Source organism: Mesoplodon bidens (assembly GCF_964165515.1).
Source record: "Mesoplodon bidens genome assembly, chromosome: 7".
Classification (NCBI taxonomy): domain Eukaryota; kingdom Metazoa; phylum Chordata; class Mammalia; order Artiodactyla; family Ziphiidae; genus Mesoplodon; species Mesoplodon bidens.
The window spans coordinates 90,571,583-90,588,940 of NC_138164.1; the positions used below are offsets into that span (position 1 = coordinate 90,571,583).

The window sequence follows — 17,358 nt, forward strand, 5'->3', positions numbered from 1 at the left end:
CATTACACGTCAAACAGCCTCTGGAAATTTCCGCTGTATATTCATGAGAGAATGAAAGTGAAAAAGGCAAATCATGTCTTTGTACCATAAAGGATATCATTTTGACCTCGGAGACCCCTTGAAAGGATCTTGGAGATAACCCAGACCTGGGGGACCACGATTTGAGAACCAACATAATCGATTAATTTTAAGGTCACTTCCCAGTTCATAGTACGGCTCCGATGAATGTTTTGCTCTCCTTCGCGGACCACCCTTTGAGACCTAAGGTCTCAAGACAGAGCCCCTAGCCTAGTGGAACCCAAAGCGAAAAGCCCCGGACGCTCCGGGGGACGCTCTGCTTAGCTACTGGGAGCCGAACACGCTCCCCTGAGTCGGCGGAGGACGCAGGATCTAGAAACCAGTCCCAAACCTGCGCCCCGAGCGCCAAGGCGGGGCCAGAACTGGCTGCGGGCGGCCAGGCTAGCCCAGGGCTCAGGGCAGGAGCGGCGGCGGCGACAGCGACAGCGAGGGACGGCTCCCCGGACACGCCTGCCAACTGCCCGCCCGCCTCAGGTGAGCCGGCCCCCGGGAGGAGGAGCGCGGCCAGGTACTCCCAAGGAGCTGCTTCCTCCTTTCCCACAGCTCCGCGGCCTCCCGGGATCAAGGCTGGACCTGCTCCGCGCGTCCCCGTGCCGGCTAGGGCGGCGCTCCGCTGACCCCAGGCGCTTCCTCGAGCGTGCGGGCCACTCCGGCCCTGCGGAGAGCAAGGCGAGGGTTTTGGGGGCGCCGAGACGGAGGGTCTGGCGGCCGCAGGGACTACCCAAGCACGGGGCTCCGGCCCGGGAGCTGCTGGAACATGCGCCCGGAGCTGCAGGTGCGGGGCCCGGCGGCTCGGCCCCGACGGGGAATGGGCGACTCGGAGGGGGCCACCTCGGCGGACCGGGCTCGATACCAACGGAAAGCAGAGGGCGGCCGCGGCGATAGGTGCCCGCTCTGCCGTCGGCAGAGTCCGGAGGGTGGGGTGGGGAGGCGAGGGGTAGGGCGGAGGCGGCATTTGTCCCCGGGCACGCTCTCGGGGCCGCTTTCCGGGCGCGGGTCGGACGCCGGCGACCGAAACCGCGCGCGGGGCGCAGTCGCGCGGTGGCTTTGAGCACAACAGGTAGGTGACTCAGTTCCCACAGGAACTCAAAGTGCTGAGCCGGGGCCTTTTTTGACGTGTTTTTTGTTGGTTGGTTGCTTATTTTGTTTGTTTCGGTTTGTTTGACAGTTGCCAGACTATGTTTACACTCCTGGTGCTACTCAGCCAACTGCGCATACTTACCTTCGCGTTCCCTCATCGCACAAGAAGTCCAGAGGAGTCTAGGCATGCGGGAGAAGAAGGTAAGCCTGGCTTCCGGCTCCAAGTAAACCCTCCTGGAAACCCGACTCGGATTACAGAGCTCAAACCAGAAAGTGCAGTCTTTGAAACTACATGCCCCCATCAATCATAGAAGCACTAAAATGTCCTTTAATTTGTGGTTTATTTGGTAATGTTGTGGTTTGTTATGTTAAGTGCAATTTATACACATTCATTTCTGTGAGTTACTTTTGCTAAGTATATATTTAAGATCAGGTTGGTGGTTAACTGAATGGAAAACCTATTTCAACTTCTGAAAATCAGTGAGTGCCATTTTTCTAGATGAAGCTATGTGGTAATTATAATGAGCATAATTCTTCCAGTTCTTCCTGGAAAGATGGACAGGGAGACCAGGATCTAGTCCAGATGTGTTAGGAGACTCTGGGCAATTTACTTAACCCCTTTCAGCTTGTAAAATGATGGGGGATGGGGAGTGGAATGATCTCTGAGGTCCTTTTTTACTTTTAAATGCCTGGTTATCTGAAGGTATGAGAAGATTAGGTTTGGGGCTTGCTAACCTAGAATTCCATACCTTGTGGACTCCAGGTCTTAGACTGATTCCTGCCCATATTTTGAAAGCCTAACCAGGAAAAATAGAAAAGAAAAAAAAAATGGCTTTCATTTCTCCCTGCGTAGTCATTGTGCTTCCCTACCCAGTGCCAGTGCTTTGGATCTACCTCTCCACACATTCCTGTCCCTTATTCATTCTCATCAGATCCTACTCTCGTTTCCTTTTGGGAAGGATCTGTTACACTAATACTCCTGGATGACTTATTAATGATTAATACAGCTTAGTGTCTCAAACCTTCTAGGAGTGTGTGTGTGTGTGTGTGTGTGTGTGTGTGTTAAGATAGGGCAGTATCTTAACCTGAAGGAATCAAACACTGACGGCAGAATTTTAGGCAATTGGATAGGCTAGCCACTGGGATGGGGGAGATTTGGAAGGAAATCCTTCTTGGTGCCTCCCAAGTTGCACCATATATGTAAGTCCAATCATATATAAGGTGGATGATCCATGCTCAGCAGGACCAGATGCTGATCTCCAGAATGCTTGTGAGTGTATTCATTCATTCACACGATACAGCATAAAAGACAGTCTCAAGGACATCACAAACTATGGAAGGAATTAAGAGATCATACTTGAGTGCAGAAGGCTGGAGATATCTGTGGGAAGTGTAAATGAAGAATCCTGTATATTTAAAAAGCTGATTTGTTCCGTAATAACCTCTTTATTAACATATACTATGTGCCAAGCCCTCTGCTAGGCACTGGAGATGTAGAAATGAAAGACTGTAATCCTGACCGGGAGGACTACTTCATCTAGTGGGAGAGGCAGGGTGTAAACTGATAATCTCCATAAACTCTATGACAGAAGTTAAAACAGAGAGTTTCAAGAGCAGAGGAAAGCGTGAGTTAGCAGTAACTCTGTCTCCAGAGAGTCGTATGGCACAGAAGCCAGTGCTCTCTATCTGCAAATGAGATATAATAAATGTAGATATGAAAAGTAATTAGGAAAATAAAGGACCTTCAGCTGCATTCTGATAAAGCCCAAAGGTGGGGTTGAAATGACCTAAAAAGAATTTATTTAGAAAGCATGGGGAGACAGGAGAGAGGAGGAAAATGGAATATCTCAGTTGGTGGGCTTAAAATAGGGGAATGCACAGGTAACTTCCTAGGATGGTCTAAGACAGGAGACATGGAGATGGAAAGACAATCTGAGGAGGCAGATACCAAAGTGCAAAGGCCAGTGCATCCTTCAGCAATGGCCAGAGGGAAAATAGGAACTCTTGCTGGAAGTTCGGGATGCTCCAAGGGCAAGGAAGTTTGCCTCTTTCAATTAAAAGCAAATCCAGGGCCACTTAGAACCCAAATAACAAAGGACAGTGTTTCTCCTAAGATCATAAGGGAGGCAGGAAGATGTTTGATAAGGCACTGAAAGTCTAAGGTCAACCACGGACTGAATCAGAACTTTCACACTCAGGGAAGTGGTAAACAGCAGCCCCTCCTGGAGGGCATGTTTTATACATCAGTGAAGACTTTCGTTGGCATAAATATCATTTCAGGAGCAATAAAAATATTTATGACTCGCTTTTTAATTTTCCTTTTAAGTTGAAAGTCCCCTTTGGAGGGCAGGGTCAGTTTATAACTCAGATAACTGACTTGAATAGGAGACCAACAATGAGAAATTTGGCACTGCTTTTCTAGCCAATAAAATGTAAAGATCTGGGCATATCTGAGAAGTGGCAATACAGAGGCAGATTCTAATTCTCCATTCTGAAATTAGATTTCATGTAGTAAGTACAATATAGCTAAGTTAGGCAGGCTCAGAGTTACTTCATTACTGGTTTAATATTTTAAACCTATGCCAAGCTGAGTAACGGACTATATCTCTGAATTGCTTCAACTGGTAGAATTTAGGTCCAAGAGTTCCTTCCCGCTACAGGAAAGTCAAGTTCATTCATTTATTTTTGTAAGTAATTTTTTTGGCATCTCTATGTGTCAACATCCCTTGCTTTAATGGAACTTTCCTTCTAGCTAGGGGAACAGAGTGGTAACAAGTAAGTAAAGCATACAGAACACCAGATGGTGGTAAGTGCTATGAAGAAAAACAAAGTATAGTAGGAGATGGGGATTGCCAGAGGTGGGTGAGTGGGGATGGGGTTCAAGGTAACGTTGAACAAAATCCTGAAGGAAGTGAGAGAGCAGAGTGAAAGAAGAAAGTTCTATTTAGAGGAAACAGCAAGTTCAAAGGCAGGAGAGAACCAGGCACACTGGAAACCAGTGTAGCTGTAGGGGACAAGGAGAGCCCTTAGAGCAGCCGTCCCCAACCTTTTTGGCACCAGCGACCGGTTTCGTGGAAGACAATTTTTCCACGGATGTTGCGGTGGATGGCTCAGGCAGTAATGCCAGTGATGGGGAGCGGAGCGGCAGATGAAGCTTCGCTCACTGGCCCGCTGCTCACCTCCTGCTGTGCTGCCCGGATCCTAAGAGGCCTCAGACCGATAGTGGTCTGTGGCCCGGGAGTTGGGGACCCCTGCCTTAGAGGGCCATTGCAAGAATCCCAATGAGAGATGATGTAGACTTGGAAAATTTTGCATTCTGTCTCCATTAGGTGGTAGTGTAAAATCTACAAGAAGACGAAGAAGAACAAAAATATTTTATCACACTGATCTACCCTTTAGAATATTTCTCAAAACACCTATCACCAATGATCCCATTCTGGCTTCCCCCTTGGTTCAAATAGCTCATATGTGTTTTTTCTAACATAGAAATGAATACACTAGAATAGCACTGGCCAAGAAAAATAAAATACGAACCACATAAAAAATTAAAAATTTTCTAGAGCCATATTTTAAAAAGCAAAAAAAAGTGAAATTAATTTTAATTATGTAGTTAATTTAACTTAATATATCCAAAATATTTAACCCAGTATTTCCAAATATAAGCAATAGAAAGCACTGAGATATTTCATATATTTTTAAACCATGTCTTTGAAGTCCCCTGTGTATTTACACTTACAGCACATCTCAATTCACACTAGCCACATTTCAAGTGCTCAATAGCCATATGTGGCTAGTGGCTACTGTATTGGACAAATCCAGCTCTGTTAAGATTCAGACCTGCTTGGAAAAGTGATTGATTAGTAGGGAAAATATCTTGGCCAAGGTGTGACTGGTCTCAAAGGCTAAGAATAAATGGCCAACCTGAGGTCACTCTCTAATCATTATTAGTCTTCCAGACCATGCACTGTCGTCAGTCTTTTAGTTTTTGGCTGCATTGGGTCTTATTTTTGGCTGCACGCGGGCTTTCTCTAGTTGCGGTGAGCGGGGGCTACTCTTCATTGCGGTGTGCAGGATTCTCATTGCAGTGGTTTCTCTTGTTGCACAGCCCGGGCTCTAGGCACGTGGGCTTCAGTAGTTGTGATGCGTGGGCTCAGTAATTGTGTCTCGTGGGCTCTAGAACACAGGCTCTGTAGTTGAGGCACAGGCTTAGTTACCCTGCGGCACGTGGGATCTTCCCAGACCAGGGATCAAACCCATGTCCCCTGAATTGGCAGGCGGATTCTTAACCACTGCGCCACCAGGGAAGTCCCTGTCATCAGTCTTGATCCATCTTTCAGTTGCCCACTTTAATTTATTCTTCCTTTAGTATTGGTTAACAGTGAGAAATACCAACACTTTTAAATTCTTATAAGCAGTTGGGGTAGTTCTCAGAGAGTTTCTGAATTCCAGTCTCAGTAATATGATCTGGAGCAAGATCGCTTCAGCTTTGTGTGACACCAGAACAAGTTTGAAGTTTTCAGGTTTTGAAAACACTGCCTTGGTAGGATATTTTGGTTTTGTGTCAACCTGTGCTTAGCTATGGTGTTTACTTACCATTTACCTTCCCGACATGCACATGTAGATGGAGTCTTATAAAACTTTGTAGACACATGTTTAGGGGCTGGGTGGAGGGAGCTACTCCTTTGGGAGGGACTGAATGGCTTTTAATTAATCTTATAAGTAACTTATGATTTTATTAGCTTAGAAGTTTAAAAATTTTTGGTATAAACCTGATAGAACAATTTTAATATAAATGTATGAATTTATAATTTTAAAACATAAAGAGATCTTAGTTATAATTTAGTTCCTATTCCCATTTTCCAAATGAGGAAATGGCAACCCAGGGACTTCCCTGGAGGTCCAGTGGTTAAGACTCTGTACTCCCAGTGCAGGGGACATGGGTTCGACCCCTGGTCAGGGAATTAAGATCCCACATGCCACACAGTGTGGCCAAAAAAACCCCAAAAAGTGTTTCAGGAAATGGCAACCCAGAGATATAAGTGACTTATCCCAGGATATAGCTGATAGCTAAGCCAAATCAAAAAGAAGAGTCTCTGTCTTCTAACTCTTAGTCCAGTACTCTGTCCATTACACCAGACTAATTTTTCTCAGTCAAGATAATAGGAAACCAATGCTTTAGAAATAGAATAGTCTGGCCTGTCATTTATTGGAAAAATAATTGTCTAGAGGGAAAAGTGATACTCAAATAATTTTTATTTATGCTGATAATTTTGGACATAATCTACTCAAGTATGTTCTGGAATTTTGTTAGTATCTGTATTTCATATTTAGCAGGAATTATTTTTACTGATGATATTTCTTTTTGTCAGATTTTAAAACCACACAAGAAAGTTTGGTATAATTTAACCACATCAAAAGAACTATATGCTTTTACCATAATTAAAACAGGAATTTTCTGCCTTATTTTTTATCAGTGTTTGAAATCTTTCTATTTTTTTGCTAGTCTTTACATCAAAAGAAGAAGCAAACTTGTTCATACGTAGACACCTCCTATATAATAGATTTGATTTGGAGCTCTTCACTCCCGGTGACCTAGAAAGAGAATGCAGAGAAGAACTTTGTAATTATGAGGAAGCCAGAGAAATTTTTGTGGATGAAGATAAAACGGTAATTTGGTTGATGATGTTAATTGGCTAGACATCTATTAAACTGTACTTAAGAAAGTGGCACTTTCAGTCAGTAGAGATTATGTGCCTTAAATAAAATTCAGATTGTATACCTGTTATCTCTTTCTACTTTCTTATATTGTAATTAGCCCATTTAGACTAGGCTTTATACTTAACTGGGCTTATAGTAATTAGCAAATTATCAATTATGTTGTGATTTTCTGTGTTTAACATTATGATATTCAAAGACAATCACAAAGCAGAGTGAATTAAACTTCAGGATATTATCTGAGTTAGTTCTCTGACTCAGGCTTCAATCATTCAAGACTCAGAGCAATTTTTTCTATTAGGACTTACTACCATTTTTGATTACTGTATTTATATTTCAAGTACTTATTGATGACCCACTATGTGCCAAGTGCTCTGCTAGAGACTGAAGATAAGATATATGGTCCCTGCATTCAGGGTTTTATTGCTTGGCAATAAACCTTTAGACGTTCTCCCTTAAAATATAATTAAATCCTATCTGTTAATCCTGAAAAGGTACAAAACAAACAGCCAGCGCTGTCCCTGTTATAATCTGGCATATTCTTTAAGAAGGACAAGTGACCCAGATTTTTCACTTTTGTAGATTAAATAACCCCAGCTCCTTTTCCCCTTCCTCAAGAATCCCATTTTACTCTTTGGTCAATAAGAACCTCTCTAGGTATCCTTTAAATGCAGGTGCTATTGAAACTTAGTTCTTTTTTCTTCCAAAATTGTGCCCAGATTCCATTCCCTGCTATTATCTGCTGCATCTATTAGAGAAGGGAAAGAAAGTCTACTCTGCGTTGTAGTTGTGCCTGTTGAAATTCTATTGTTTTTCACAAACCCGTTTTCTAATTTTATCACAGTTCCTTAAAAATGGCTTCCATTCTCTCAAGTAACACTGAACTTAAACAGTCTCAGGAATGTCTTTCCAAATCAATAAATAACTTTCAATAACATTTTCTAGGAAACTGAGGGCTCACCTAATGTAGAAAAAAATCAGACTCCTTTTCAAACACGATAATGAGTCCCCTGCTTCAACTTCCACCTCTGCTACTTTCATCGACTCTCTAATGCGATAGTGTCCCCTGATGCCTGAGCGAGAGCTCTGGGCAGGTGAAGGGAGACTATCAGCACACAGTAGTGGAGAGCTAGCACTGGCAATAATCCCCTGACCAATTCCAGAGTTGGAAGAAACAGTGGTGGATAGCAGTACTTTATTAGAGTGAGTCACGCCCTCCAGCATGAATGAACTGGTATCCTACCTGTGGCACATGCCAAGCGTTTACCACCCCTAGTCTAGGTCATTGAGACCAAATGAAATGATAATAAAGAAATTAAATAAACTTGGAAATTTTACCTTTCTCTTAGATGACATTTTGGCAAGAATATTCAATTAAAGGACCAACCACAAAATCAGGTAAGGCAAGAACTGATCAATTTTCATGTTTTTTCCCACCCTCTATCAGAGTACATTTTTAGTTTCATTGTTTGAGTTTGGTTGTTGCACAACATACATACCTTGTAAAGCCAAGGAAGATTTCTCAGTTATACACTGGGCTATCTAAGACAGAGGAGGCCACATTCATCTATTTACACACTGAAAATCAAGTTTGGTGAGATAGTAGGGAAATGAGATAATAGGCTTAATGCTACTTTAAACAGTTCAGCTAAGTCGAGACTTGCACAGAATAAAAGTAGAACTCTATTAGTTTCAAATAGTAAACTATTTTAATTTTTTTTTCTTTTTTACCATTACAAGTAAATGGAATACTTATGCTACTAGGTAAATTAGAATTGTTAGGGAGAATTAAGTAACTCCTAGAGAGGGGAGATCCTTTATTTTATCTACATTTATCATCTCTAGCTGCTTTTTAGTCAGGTTTGTTTTGTTTTGTTTTGTTTGTGTTTGCCAGCTCTTTTTTTCATTCCCCCTAGGTAGGGCCCCAGCTATAGGGAGACTGTATTACATAGCTACACCGGAATTGCTTACTTCATTTATCTTAGTAGTTAATACCAAAATGTGTATAGTTGAACAAAGAACATGTTTATCCCGCTTAGTCTTGACTTTCATCCATTTAATATAACATTTAAAATAAATGAAGCTGGGCTTCCCTGGTGGCGCAGTGGTTGAGAGTCCGCCTGCTGATGCAGGGGACATGGGTTCATGCCCCAGTCCGGGAAGATCCCACATGCCACGGAGCGGCTGGGCCCGTGAGCCATGGCCGCTGAGCCTGTGCGTCCGGAGCCTGTGTTCTGCAATGGGAGAAGCCACAACAGTGAGAGGCCCGCGTACCGCAAAAAAAAAAAAAAGATTAAAAAATAAATAAATAAATAAAATGAAGCTAATAAATAAATAAATAAAGTAAATGAAGCTAAGGACTTCCCTGGCGGTCCAGTGGTTAAGACTCCATGCTTCCAGTGCAGAGGACGCATGTTTGATCCCTGGTTGGGGATCCTGCATGCCGCACAGTGTGGTCAAAAACTTAAAAAAATTAAAAATAAATGAAGTCAGAACTAGGGCTTTTAGGAAGTATATCTAAATGTTTTCTGGGCATGTCTGTAGCACAGACTTGTAAAAGTAATCAATATTAATTATTAGATGCTTAATAGCATGCTTACACCCAGCCTTGAATTTATTGAAATCATAGGTGGTGCTTTTCAGTTGTTATATTCATGTTATTTTAATGATTTATCTTAAGATGCTAACAGAGAGAAAATCGATGTTATGGGCCTTCTGACTGGACTAATTGCTGCTGGAGTATTTTTGGTTATTTTTGGATTACTTGGTTACTATCTTTGTATCACTAAGTGTAACAGGCAACAACATCCAGGGTAAGTACCAAATAAAAATATTTAATTCACTATTATACATTCTATACTGTCATTTTTAAATGGCTAAAAAAAATGGCTGCCTTTTTTTTAAAATACACTTTTGATTTTGGAATAATTTTAGATACACAGGAAAGTTACAAAGATAGCACAGAGAGTTCCCTTATATCCTTCACACAGCTCCCTCATTGCTAACATCTTATGTTACCATAGTACATTTGTAAAACTAACAAACCAACATTGGTACATTACTATTAACTGAGTTCCAGCACATTAGTAAAGCTTCATAAAGGCCATAATTGTTTGCATAATAGAATCTCAACATCCTTATTAGAATAAAAAGTTATTATCTTCTCTATTATCTTATCTGTAAGTAGAGATGAGAAAGTGAAGATCTAACCTTATTCAGCAAAAAGTACCACATGCGAAGTAGGCTATCGAAATTAATGCTTATGTATCCCTATTTACACTTTCAAATTCTATGGGGAAGCTAATGATGGTAACCAGGTGATAAAATGATTATGGAAATAGATAGTGGTGATGGTTGTACAACATTGTGAATATAATTAATACCATTGAATTGTACACTTGAAAATGGTTATAACGACAAATTTTATGTTACACGTATTTTACCATAATAAAAACTTTTTCTTTATTGTTAAGGTAAGAGTTTAGGGCAACAGATATGGAATTTAGATAAATCCATTGGAGGATAAAAGCTGAAGCCACTGGGGCTTCCCTGGTGGCACAGTGGTTGAGAGTCCGCCTGCCGATTCAGGGGACACGGGTTCGTGCCCCAGTCCGGGAAGATCCCACATGCCGCGGAGCAGCTGGGTCCGTGAGCCATGGCCGCTGAGCCTGCGCCTCCAGAGCCTGTGCTCCGTGGCGGGAGGGGCCCCACAGGGGTGTGAGGCCCGCGTACCGAAAAAAAAAAAAAAAAGCTGAAGCCATGAGAGTAGGCAAGTTCTCTGAGTGTGATGCAAGGACAGAAGGCAAGTGACGGAGTCTTAAAAGATGCCCACAGTAAGCGTGCAGAGGAGGACATGCCAGCAAAGGGGGCAGAGGACAGGGGCAAAGTATAGTGTAATTCTATCCCCAGGCTGGAATTCCTCAACAACTCCCTGAGGCATTAATGTGATCATGGGCGGGGACTAAGGAGATTGTCTGAGACTTCTGTAAATCCTATAAAAATTTGAAAAGTGAGAGAAGATAAGGAAAATTTTGTGCAATTTTTCTTAAGCCACTATGTTTTAAGCTGAGAGGTTTCCCTTACTTAACAGACAGGAAATGAGCAAGTTCTTCCTGCTTTCTAGGGCTTTTGACTAAGATTTTATTCAATATGTCCTTCTCCACAAGCTGCAGCATACCCGGAAACTCACAGGTTAATGAAGAAATTGGAAAATATGCCTTCAAAGACTCTCCTTTTATCTTTCCTTCTTTTCCACCCCATTTATAGTATTTTCCCCAAAAAGTCCCTGAGTGCCCTCACATTTAATAATTTCCCTCAAGGTCTGTGAGTACAACCATTGTTCAGTGTCCTCATGCTCTACATTGTCTTCTCTCTTCTTTCTGGTTTTTCTTCATTTTTCTACTTTTCTGCACCACTACACCTTCTTACCTTATGCCTTTTTTCTCTGAAACCTTCTAGCTTCTTTCCTGCATGAGGTTAGAAGCAGAATTCAAAGACACAGGGAATAAAGAGGTGCCATTATTATGCATATTTTCTATGTATGTTATTATAAAATTTTGAAAACCTGGATATCTCTTATTTTATTTTATTATTTTTTATTTATTTATTTATTTTTTTGCTGTATGCGAGCCTCTCACTGCTGTGGCCTCTCCCGTTGCAGAGCACAGGCTCCAGACGCGCAGGCTCAGCGGCCATGGCTCACGGGCCCAGCCGCTCCGCGGCATGTGGGATCTTCCTGGACCGGGGCACGAACCCGCGTCCCCTGCATCGGCAGGTGGACTCTCAACCACTGTGCCACCAGGGAAGTCCCATCTCTTATTTTAAAAGTTTAGTTATACTTAATGTTAGTACAGTATAATGCTGTACTGTTTACAGGTCATTTTTACATCTACTGTCTCACTTTGATTCTCACAGAAACCCTTTATAGGGGACATTTCAAACTAGGTTAACCAGACATTCACTTGTGTTAAGATTAACTTTTAAATACTTAGTGAAGTACCGTTCATCAATTGTCCCAAGAAATTCTTGCAGCAGAGTTATGTGTTCTCTTTCTACATTTTGCAAGTATGGAAGTGGGGGAAGGGTGAGGAATATTTGAAAAAGAAAAGAGTAAAAAATAAGATCATTGTTAGAATAGTTTGTCTCATTCCTCTGTAAAAACATGCCAAGAAATGGGCAACAAGATCTTTTCATTTCTTAGTCCCTATATTTTATGGAGGAAAATAGGCATAATATAATGCTGTCAGCTTATTTGAGATGTTCCTGGTGCATACTTTCTGATTTCAATCATGTAAGAAATCACTGTGGAGACACTTAATGACTTTAATATAATTATACTGTTCCTGTAACTTAAATTTTGAAGGTCAACATGGAAAAATTCATTTCTTCAAATAAAACATCTGTCTCTCCTGTTTCCTATAAACAAACAAGTAGAACTTTTCGTCACAAGCTAATGAATGTGGCAAGTGACAAGCCTACCATGAATACATTCCAGATTTCTGACAGAGGAGGAATTGTGTTGACTCCTCTAAGTAAACTTCTGAGGCTATCAGTCACCTCTCAACTATTGAAGGGCTGATTATCCAGTTCCTAGATTTACACAGATTTTTTTCTTCTCTTCTCTCTGCAATTTTCCTCTGTCCTTCCATCCAATTCCAGATCTCATTATAACCTCCAAAGGAAAAGGCATTCTAAGGGGCAAATTGATTGATTTAGTTTGCAAAAGTTTGCAGTATATTGGGTCTGCTAAGCTGTCTCTTATTGGGAAGAATACTGTAAATATTGACTAGATGTTGGGGATTACCTATACATTTTAATTATCTTATTAGTCATAACTATAATAGGTTAATTTATGCCTAGATGCTTCATAGGCAGCCAACTTCACAGTCTAAACAGATCAATTTACTAATGTCTGAATTTTAATTTGTAATTCACAAGTGAGAAGGGAAAATGTAGTTTCAAAACACCAGACCTGTGTTGCCTTTCAAATTTCATTGGCTGGTGGTGTAGGTGACAGAGTTTTGTGAAAACAGTGGCCATATTGAACTAGGCCATGTTTTTTTTTTAATTAAAAAAATTTTTTTTGTAATTGTTGGACTTAAATCAATGGAGATCAATGGGGAAAAGATAATAATCTGAGAAAGGGAACAGTACAGGTGAAACCACAGAGATAGACCAGAGAATTCATTGCACATACAGAGGAGAGTAAAGAGGCTACCTTGGCAAGAGCAGAGAGCTATAAAATAAAGTGAGGCCAGAATAAGGGAGGCTTTGAAAAGGAGGCACAGGAGTTAGAACTTGATTCAGTAGAAAGTAGGCTGCAGGTTAGACTTTTGCGGAGAAGAATGGTATGATAGAAGTCCTGTTTAGGAGGGATGGCCCAGGCAGCAGGGATTCAGTGGGGAACAGAGGAGAGAGAGACGGGCATCCCTGTTGTGATTATCTCTGTGGCATCAATTTCCTAGGCTTGGAGTTATGCTGCCTTTCAACAAAGCCTGGATTTGGTTTCACACCATACTTTGAGAAAATTTTAATTCAGGAGCAGGAGAAAAAGGGAATTCACGTGTTTTGACAACAGAATAAAAGTAGGACTTGCCAAGGACTTGTTACAGTGTTCTAGACATTGCTTAGACGCTTTACATAAGACATCTTTCTCAATCCACACAAAACATCTCTGTTGAGGTAGCTATTGTCATCCCCATTGTGTAGAGGAGGAAAGCTGAGTTAGGTTACCTCGCCTCTGGTCACATAGCTATGAAATGACAAGATCCTGTTTCTTACCCATGACTGACTTCAAAGTTCTTGATCTTTCCATTATATCAAGATTCTTTCAGAGTTTATGGGTAAAATAAAACTGTTGTTATATTAATAAGTCAGGTTCAGGGACTTCCCTGGTGGTCTGGTGGTTAGGATTCAGTGCTTTCACTGCCATGGACCGGGTTCAGTTCCTGGTTGGGGAACTGAGATCCCACAAGCCACGCAGCACGGCCAAAAAAATTAAAACAATAAAAATAAATTGGGTTCACCTTTATCAAAATGGTTGGATTTTTTAATATTGCCATCTTAACCTAAAAATGCTGCCTTTCCTAGACCTCAATGCTGTCTCTGTTTAGTTCTTCAGCCACCTACGCAAGAAGCGGCAGACACACTCCCTCCATCATTTTCAGAAGACCTGAGGAGGCTGTCTTGTCTCCATTGCCACCTTCAGTGGAGGACACAGGGTTACCTTCTTATGAACAGGCAATGGCACTGACCAGAAAACACAATGTTTCACCGCCACCACCATATCCTGGGCCAGCAAAAGGGTTTAGGGTATTTAAAAAATCTATGTCACTCCCATCTCACTAAGCCCACCTTGTTGTCTTGGTGATATAGGACATTCACATTATTTAAATGGTTTGTTTTCCCTGAACCAAAAAGACATGTCAATTCATCCCTTTATGACAAACTGCAGAGAGTAAAGGAGGAATAAGCACGTGTACTATGCCACTGGAGATCTGTTAGCATTCTGGACCTGAACTTGATCATAATCAGCTGGATAAGGAACTTTGTATCTTTGCAGTTAAGAAGAGAGCACTTTTTTGTTCCTTTTAATGGTTCAAAAAATCTGTTATGGATGTCACAGCTACAACTGGGATATCTGTATCCTCTGTACAGAAAAAGTTTGTAGATTTCTTGTATTGAATACTAAAAAGGTAAGAATTTCTAATTGTTAGATTATCCCAAGTCATAATATTTGACCTACTCTTTTTTTAGGATTTCTTTTTGGTTGGAAATACTTCACAGAATTTGGCATTTAAATATAAATTGGTGGCCTTTATATAATCACTTGTTTTTTTATTTTAAATTATTGCATAGCATTCACCATATTTTGCACGTTTTTATTGTGAACTCTTGCTATCAGTCATGTTTTATTATGGGGAGTGGGGTCAATAGTTTTCTTTAAAAAAAAAACAAAACAAACAGTTGCTAGAGAGTTAGTTCTTCAGAGGGAACAGGGTTGCAATGTTACGGATTTGCAAGGGTTGTTATACCACCAAATAAAGATACAGGCCTCAAATCTAGGAGTGACAACTTGATAAGTTGTGCATATTAATGATGAGTAGACACACCCATTTTCATTGCTACGTTATCTGTATCTGACTATAACTATTAATCTGGAAAATTTGTTGAATTTTATAAATAATAGTTTGAGAACCTGGAAGAAGTAACTTACTTTTCTGCTATCAAAATAATATTGATTAAAGTTACCAGCAACCCCCTGTATCTCTTAATGTCTAGACACAGAACACCATAGGTAATCATTTTGACCTATATTTTGTATTTTCTTCTAATTGTATATATGACCAATCTCCCCTTAAGAACATAGTAGAGTATAAGCTATAAACTTCTGGAATGAATGTTTGTGCACAAATTTATTTGAGTGGGTGCGTACGTATATGTGAATTTGTTTCCTCTTTGCAGGAGCTCAAAAAAAAAACATACTCCTGAGAAATAGAAAATTCTGTTCTTTATGTTTTTTGCCAGGCATTGCTTTTTTCCTATTTAAGACCATTTATAAAATTGTATTTTGTTTTATAATTTTTACAGAGGTGAGATTAAAACTCACATGCATTTGATAATTCCTTCCAAATTAAATGTTTAGAAAATATAAATCATATTATACTGTGTGTTTGGGTGTATGTCTCTCTTTTAAGACAGCATGATCTTAATGCAGATAAAAGAAAGATCTTAATCATTATAGACTGCTACAGACTTTACCTTTTATATTTTCAGAGTCTCTTTGGTTGCGTGTTACAAAGAAATCATCTGGCAACATTTAGATATAATTAGGAAGAAGTCTTTTTAAAGTCACCTACATTACCTATAAAAATTTTACTATTTTTCATACCTTGGCTTACATAAGCACTTTTCCTCATGTAACTTTGCACTTTGCCCTTATTTTAATCCTCTTTAAAAGGTCGGAGGCAAACTCTAGTCACTTTAGCAATCACACTGAGGCATAGAAGGATAGCTTGACCAAAATCTAACATGTTGATGAGAGCTAGGTTTAGAATGAGCAAGCACACTTTTCTAGGCCCATCTCATACCTATAGAATTACACTGTCTCAAATTATGAAATTATAAAATAGTGACAATTCTAAGTCTGTATGAGAAATGTATAAACATTTGTCATATATACATAAATGTATATAGGTGCATATATTACATATCTGTATATGTATTCTCACACATGTGTTTCTTAGGATGAATAAAAATATAAGATATGATATATCTTTTATTGAATCACAATTTGAAATATTCCATGAACTTGTTTACTCCCATTGACTCACAAGAATCTAACTGCAAATCTATCTTCAGAGCCCGTGACAACCCCTGTCACCCCAGCAGTAGCCTAGATTTGTCATGTGCCATCATTAAGTGTGAAACTGTTGCTCTGACTTGAACAAATCTAGAATTTATCATTAAGATAATGAAATAACTGGTATTTGTAGAGCATCCAATGTTGAGCTCATAATACTTTAAATATAAAAAAGAAAATGTGATAGAACCATAATCAACAAATACTTATAATAATTAAAAGGAAAATATCAATATAAAATTATTGACACATATTTCTGTCCCATTCAAGCTTTTCTATTCCTTGTATACTTTTGGTGGTGGGTTTTCTGGTTTGATTAATTTGTTTTGTTTGTGCTTCTTCCCTGGGTAACTGATTAGTGTTAACCATTAAATCTATTTTTGACACAAAGCTTTCTAGTTAGGTAGATCAGTTTTCCCCTCTATCACAATCAGGAAATGAATGTAATATGGGTATGAAAAGGGAATAAACCTAGAAAAAGACAAATACACATTAATAGGGTTATGCCTTCAGTAGGCTAGATAATTCTACACAGAATATTCTCTTTTCAAGATGAAAAAAATCAAAGAGAGCACAAATTATGACTGTGTCAAAGTTTTGCATCTGTTAATATTGTGCCCTCTGAGTGATTATACAGAGCTGAGTGATAATTCTCAGAACAATTAAAAACTAGAGCAACAGCGTCCTCTGTGTCTGGTTTCCCGTTTGCCTGTAAAATTCTAATCATTTTTTCCTATTTCTCAGATAAGTTATGTATGTGTGTACTTTTCCTATATGTACAAGAGAATTTTTTAGTGAGAAAAAGTTTGTTAGTGCTGTTTAAAAGCTTAATTTCATATTATTCATTTTCCTTTTGTTCTAACTGAATGTGAAATAAATTAGTTACCAGTTTGATTTGAAATGTTGTATGTGACATTTATACTACTAGAAGAGTGTCTAGAATTTCTGTAATTTTTTTAAAAACTAGATTCTTTTGTAGATCCTGCCTGTGTAGCATTTGGAACACTATGACATATAATGATGCCTTCAATCTTCTGTATTGTGTGTTTCTTTCAACATTTTTTGTTGTTTACAGATGTTTCCCTAACAGTTCAAGAGTTTAAGGCAATTCAGTACAAATTTAT

At 39.8% G+C, this 17,358-nt stretch overlaps 1 protein-coding gene across 2 annotated transcripts; it reads left to right on the top strand.

Moving 5' to 3' along the window:
- The first annotated feature begins 422 nt into the window (after nucleotides 1-422).
- On the top strand, nucleotides 423-17,135 carry PRRG4 (proline rich and Gla domain 4). Of its 2 annotated transcripts, none has more exons than XM_081238645.1 (6): nucleotides 423-552; nucleotides 1,247-1,359; nucleotides 6,662-6,825; nucleotides 8,223-8,271; nucleotides 9,554-9,686; nucleotides 13,986-17,135. In XM_081238645.1, the coding sequence occupies exons 2-6, from the start codon at nucleotides 1,257-1,259 to the stop codon at nucleotides 14,218-14,220; spliced, it is 684 nt and encodes a 227-aa protein (XP_081094771.1). In that variant the 5' UTR covers nucleotides 423-552; nucleotides 1,247-1,256; the 3' UTR covers nucleotides 14,221-17,135. The 2 variants fall into 2 exon arrangements, with proteins under 2 accessions (XP_081094771.1, XP_081094772.1); XM_081238646.1 differs by lacking the exon at nucleotides 423-552 and adding an exon at nucleotides 592-853.
- Nucleotides 17,136-17,358: the final 223 nt, after the last annotated feature.

Excerpts from the sequence above, each read along its gene's own strand:
- PRRG4 (XM_081238645.1), top strand. The coding sequence starts at position 1,257 with ATGTTTACACTCCTGGTGCTACTCAGCCAACTGCGCATACTTACCTTC. Across the intron at positions 6,826-8,222 it reads TTGTGGATGAAGATAAAACG|ATGACATTTTGGCAAGAATA; the intron begins GTAATTTGGTTG and ends CCTTTCTCTTAG. Across the intron at positions 8,272-9,553 it reads AGGACCAACCACAAAATCAG|ATGCTAACAGAGAGAAAATC; the intron begins GTAAGGCAAGAA and ends ATTTATCTTAAG.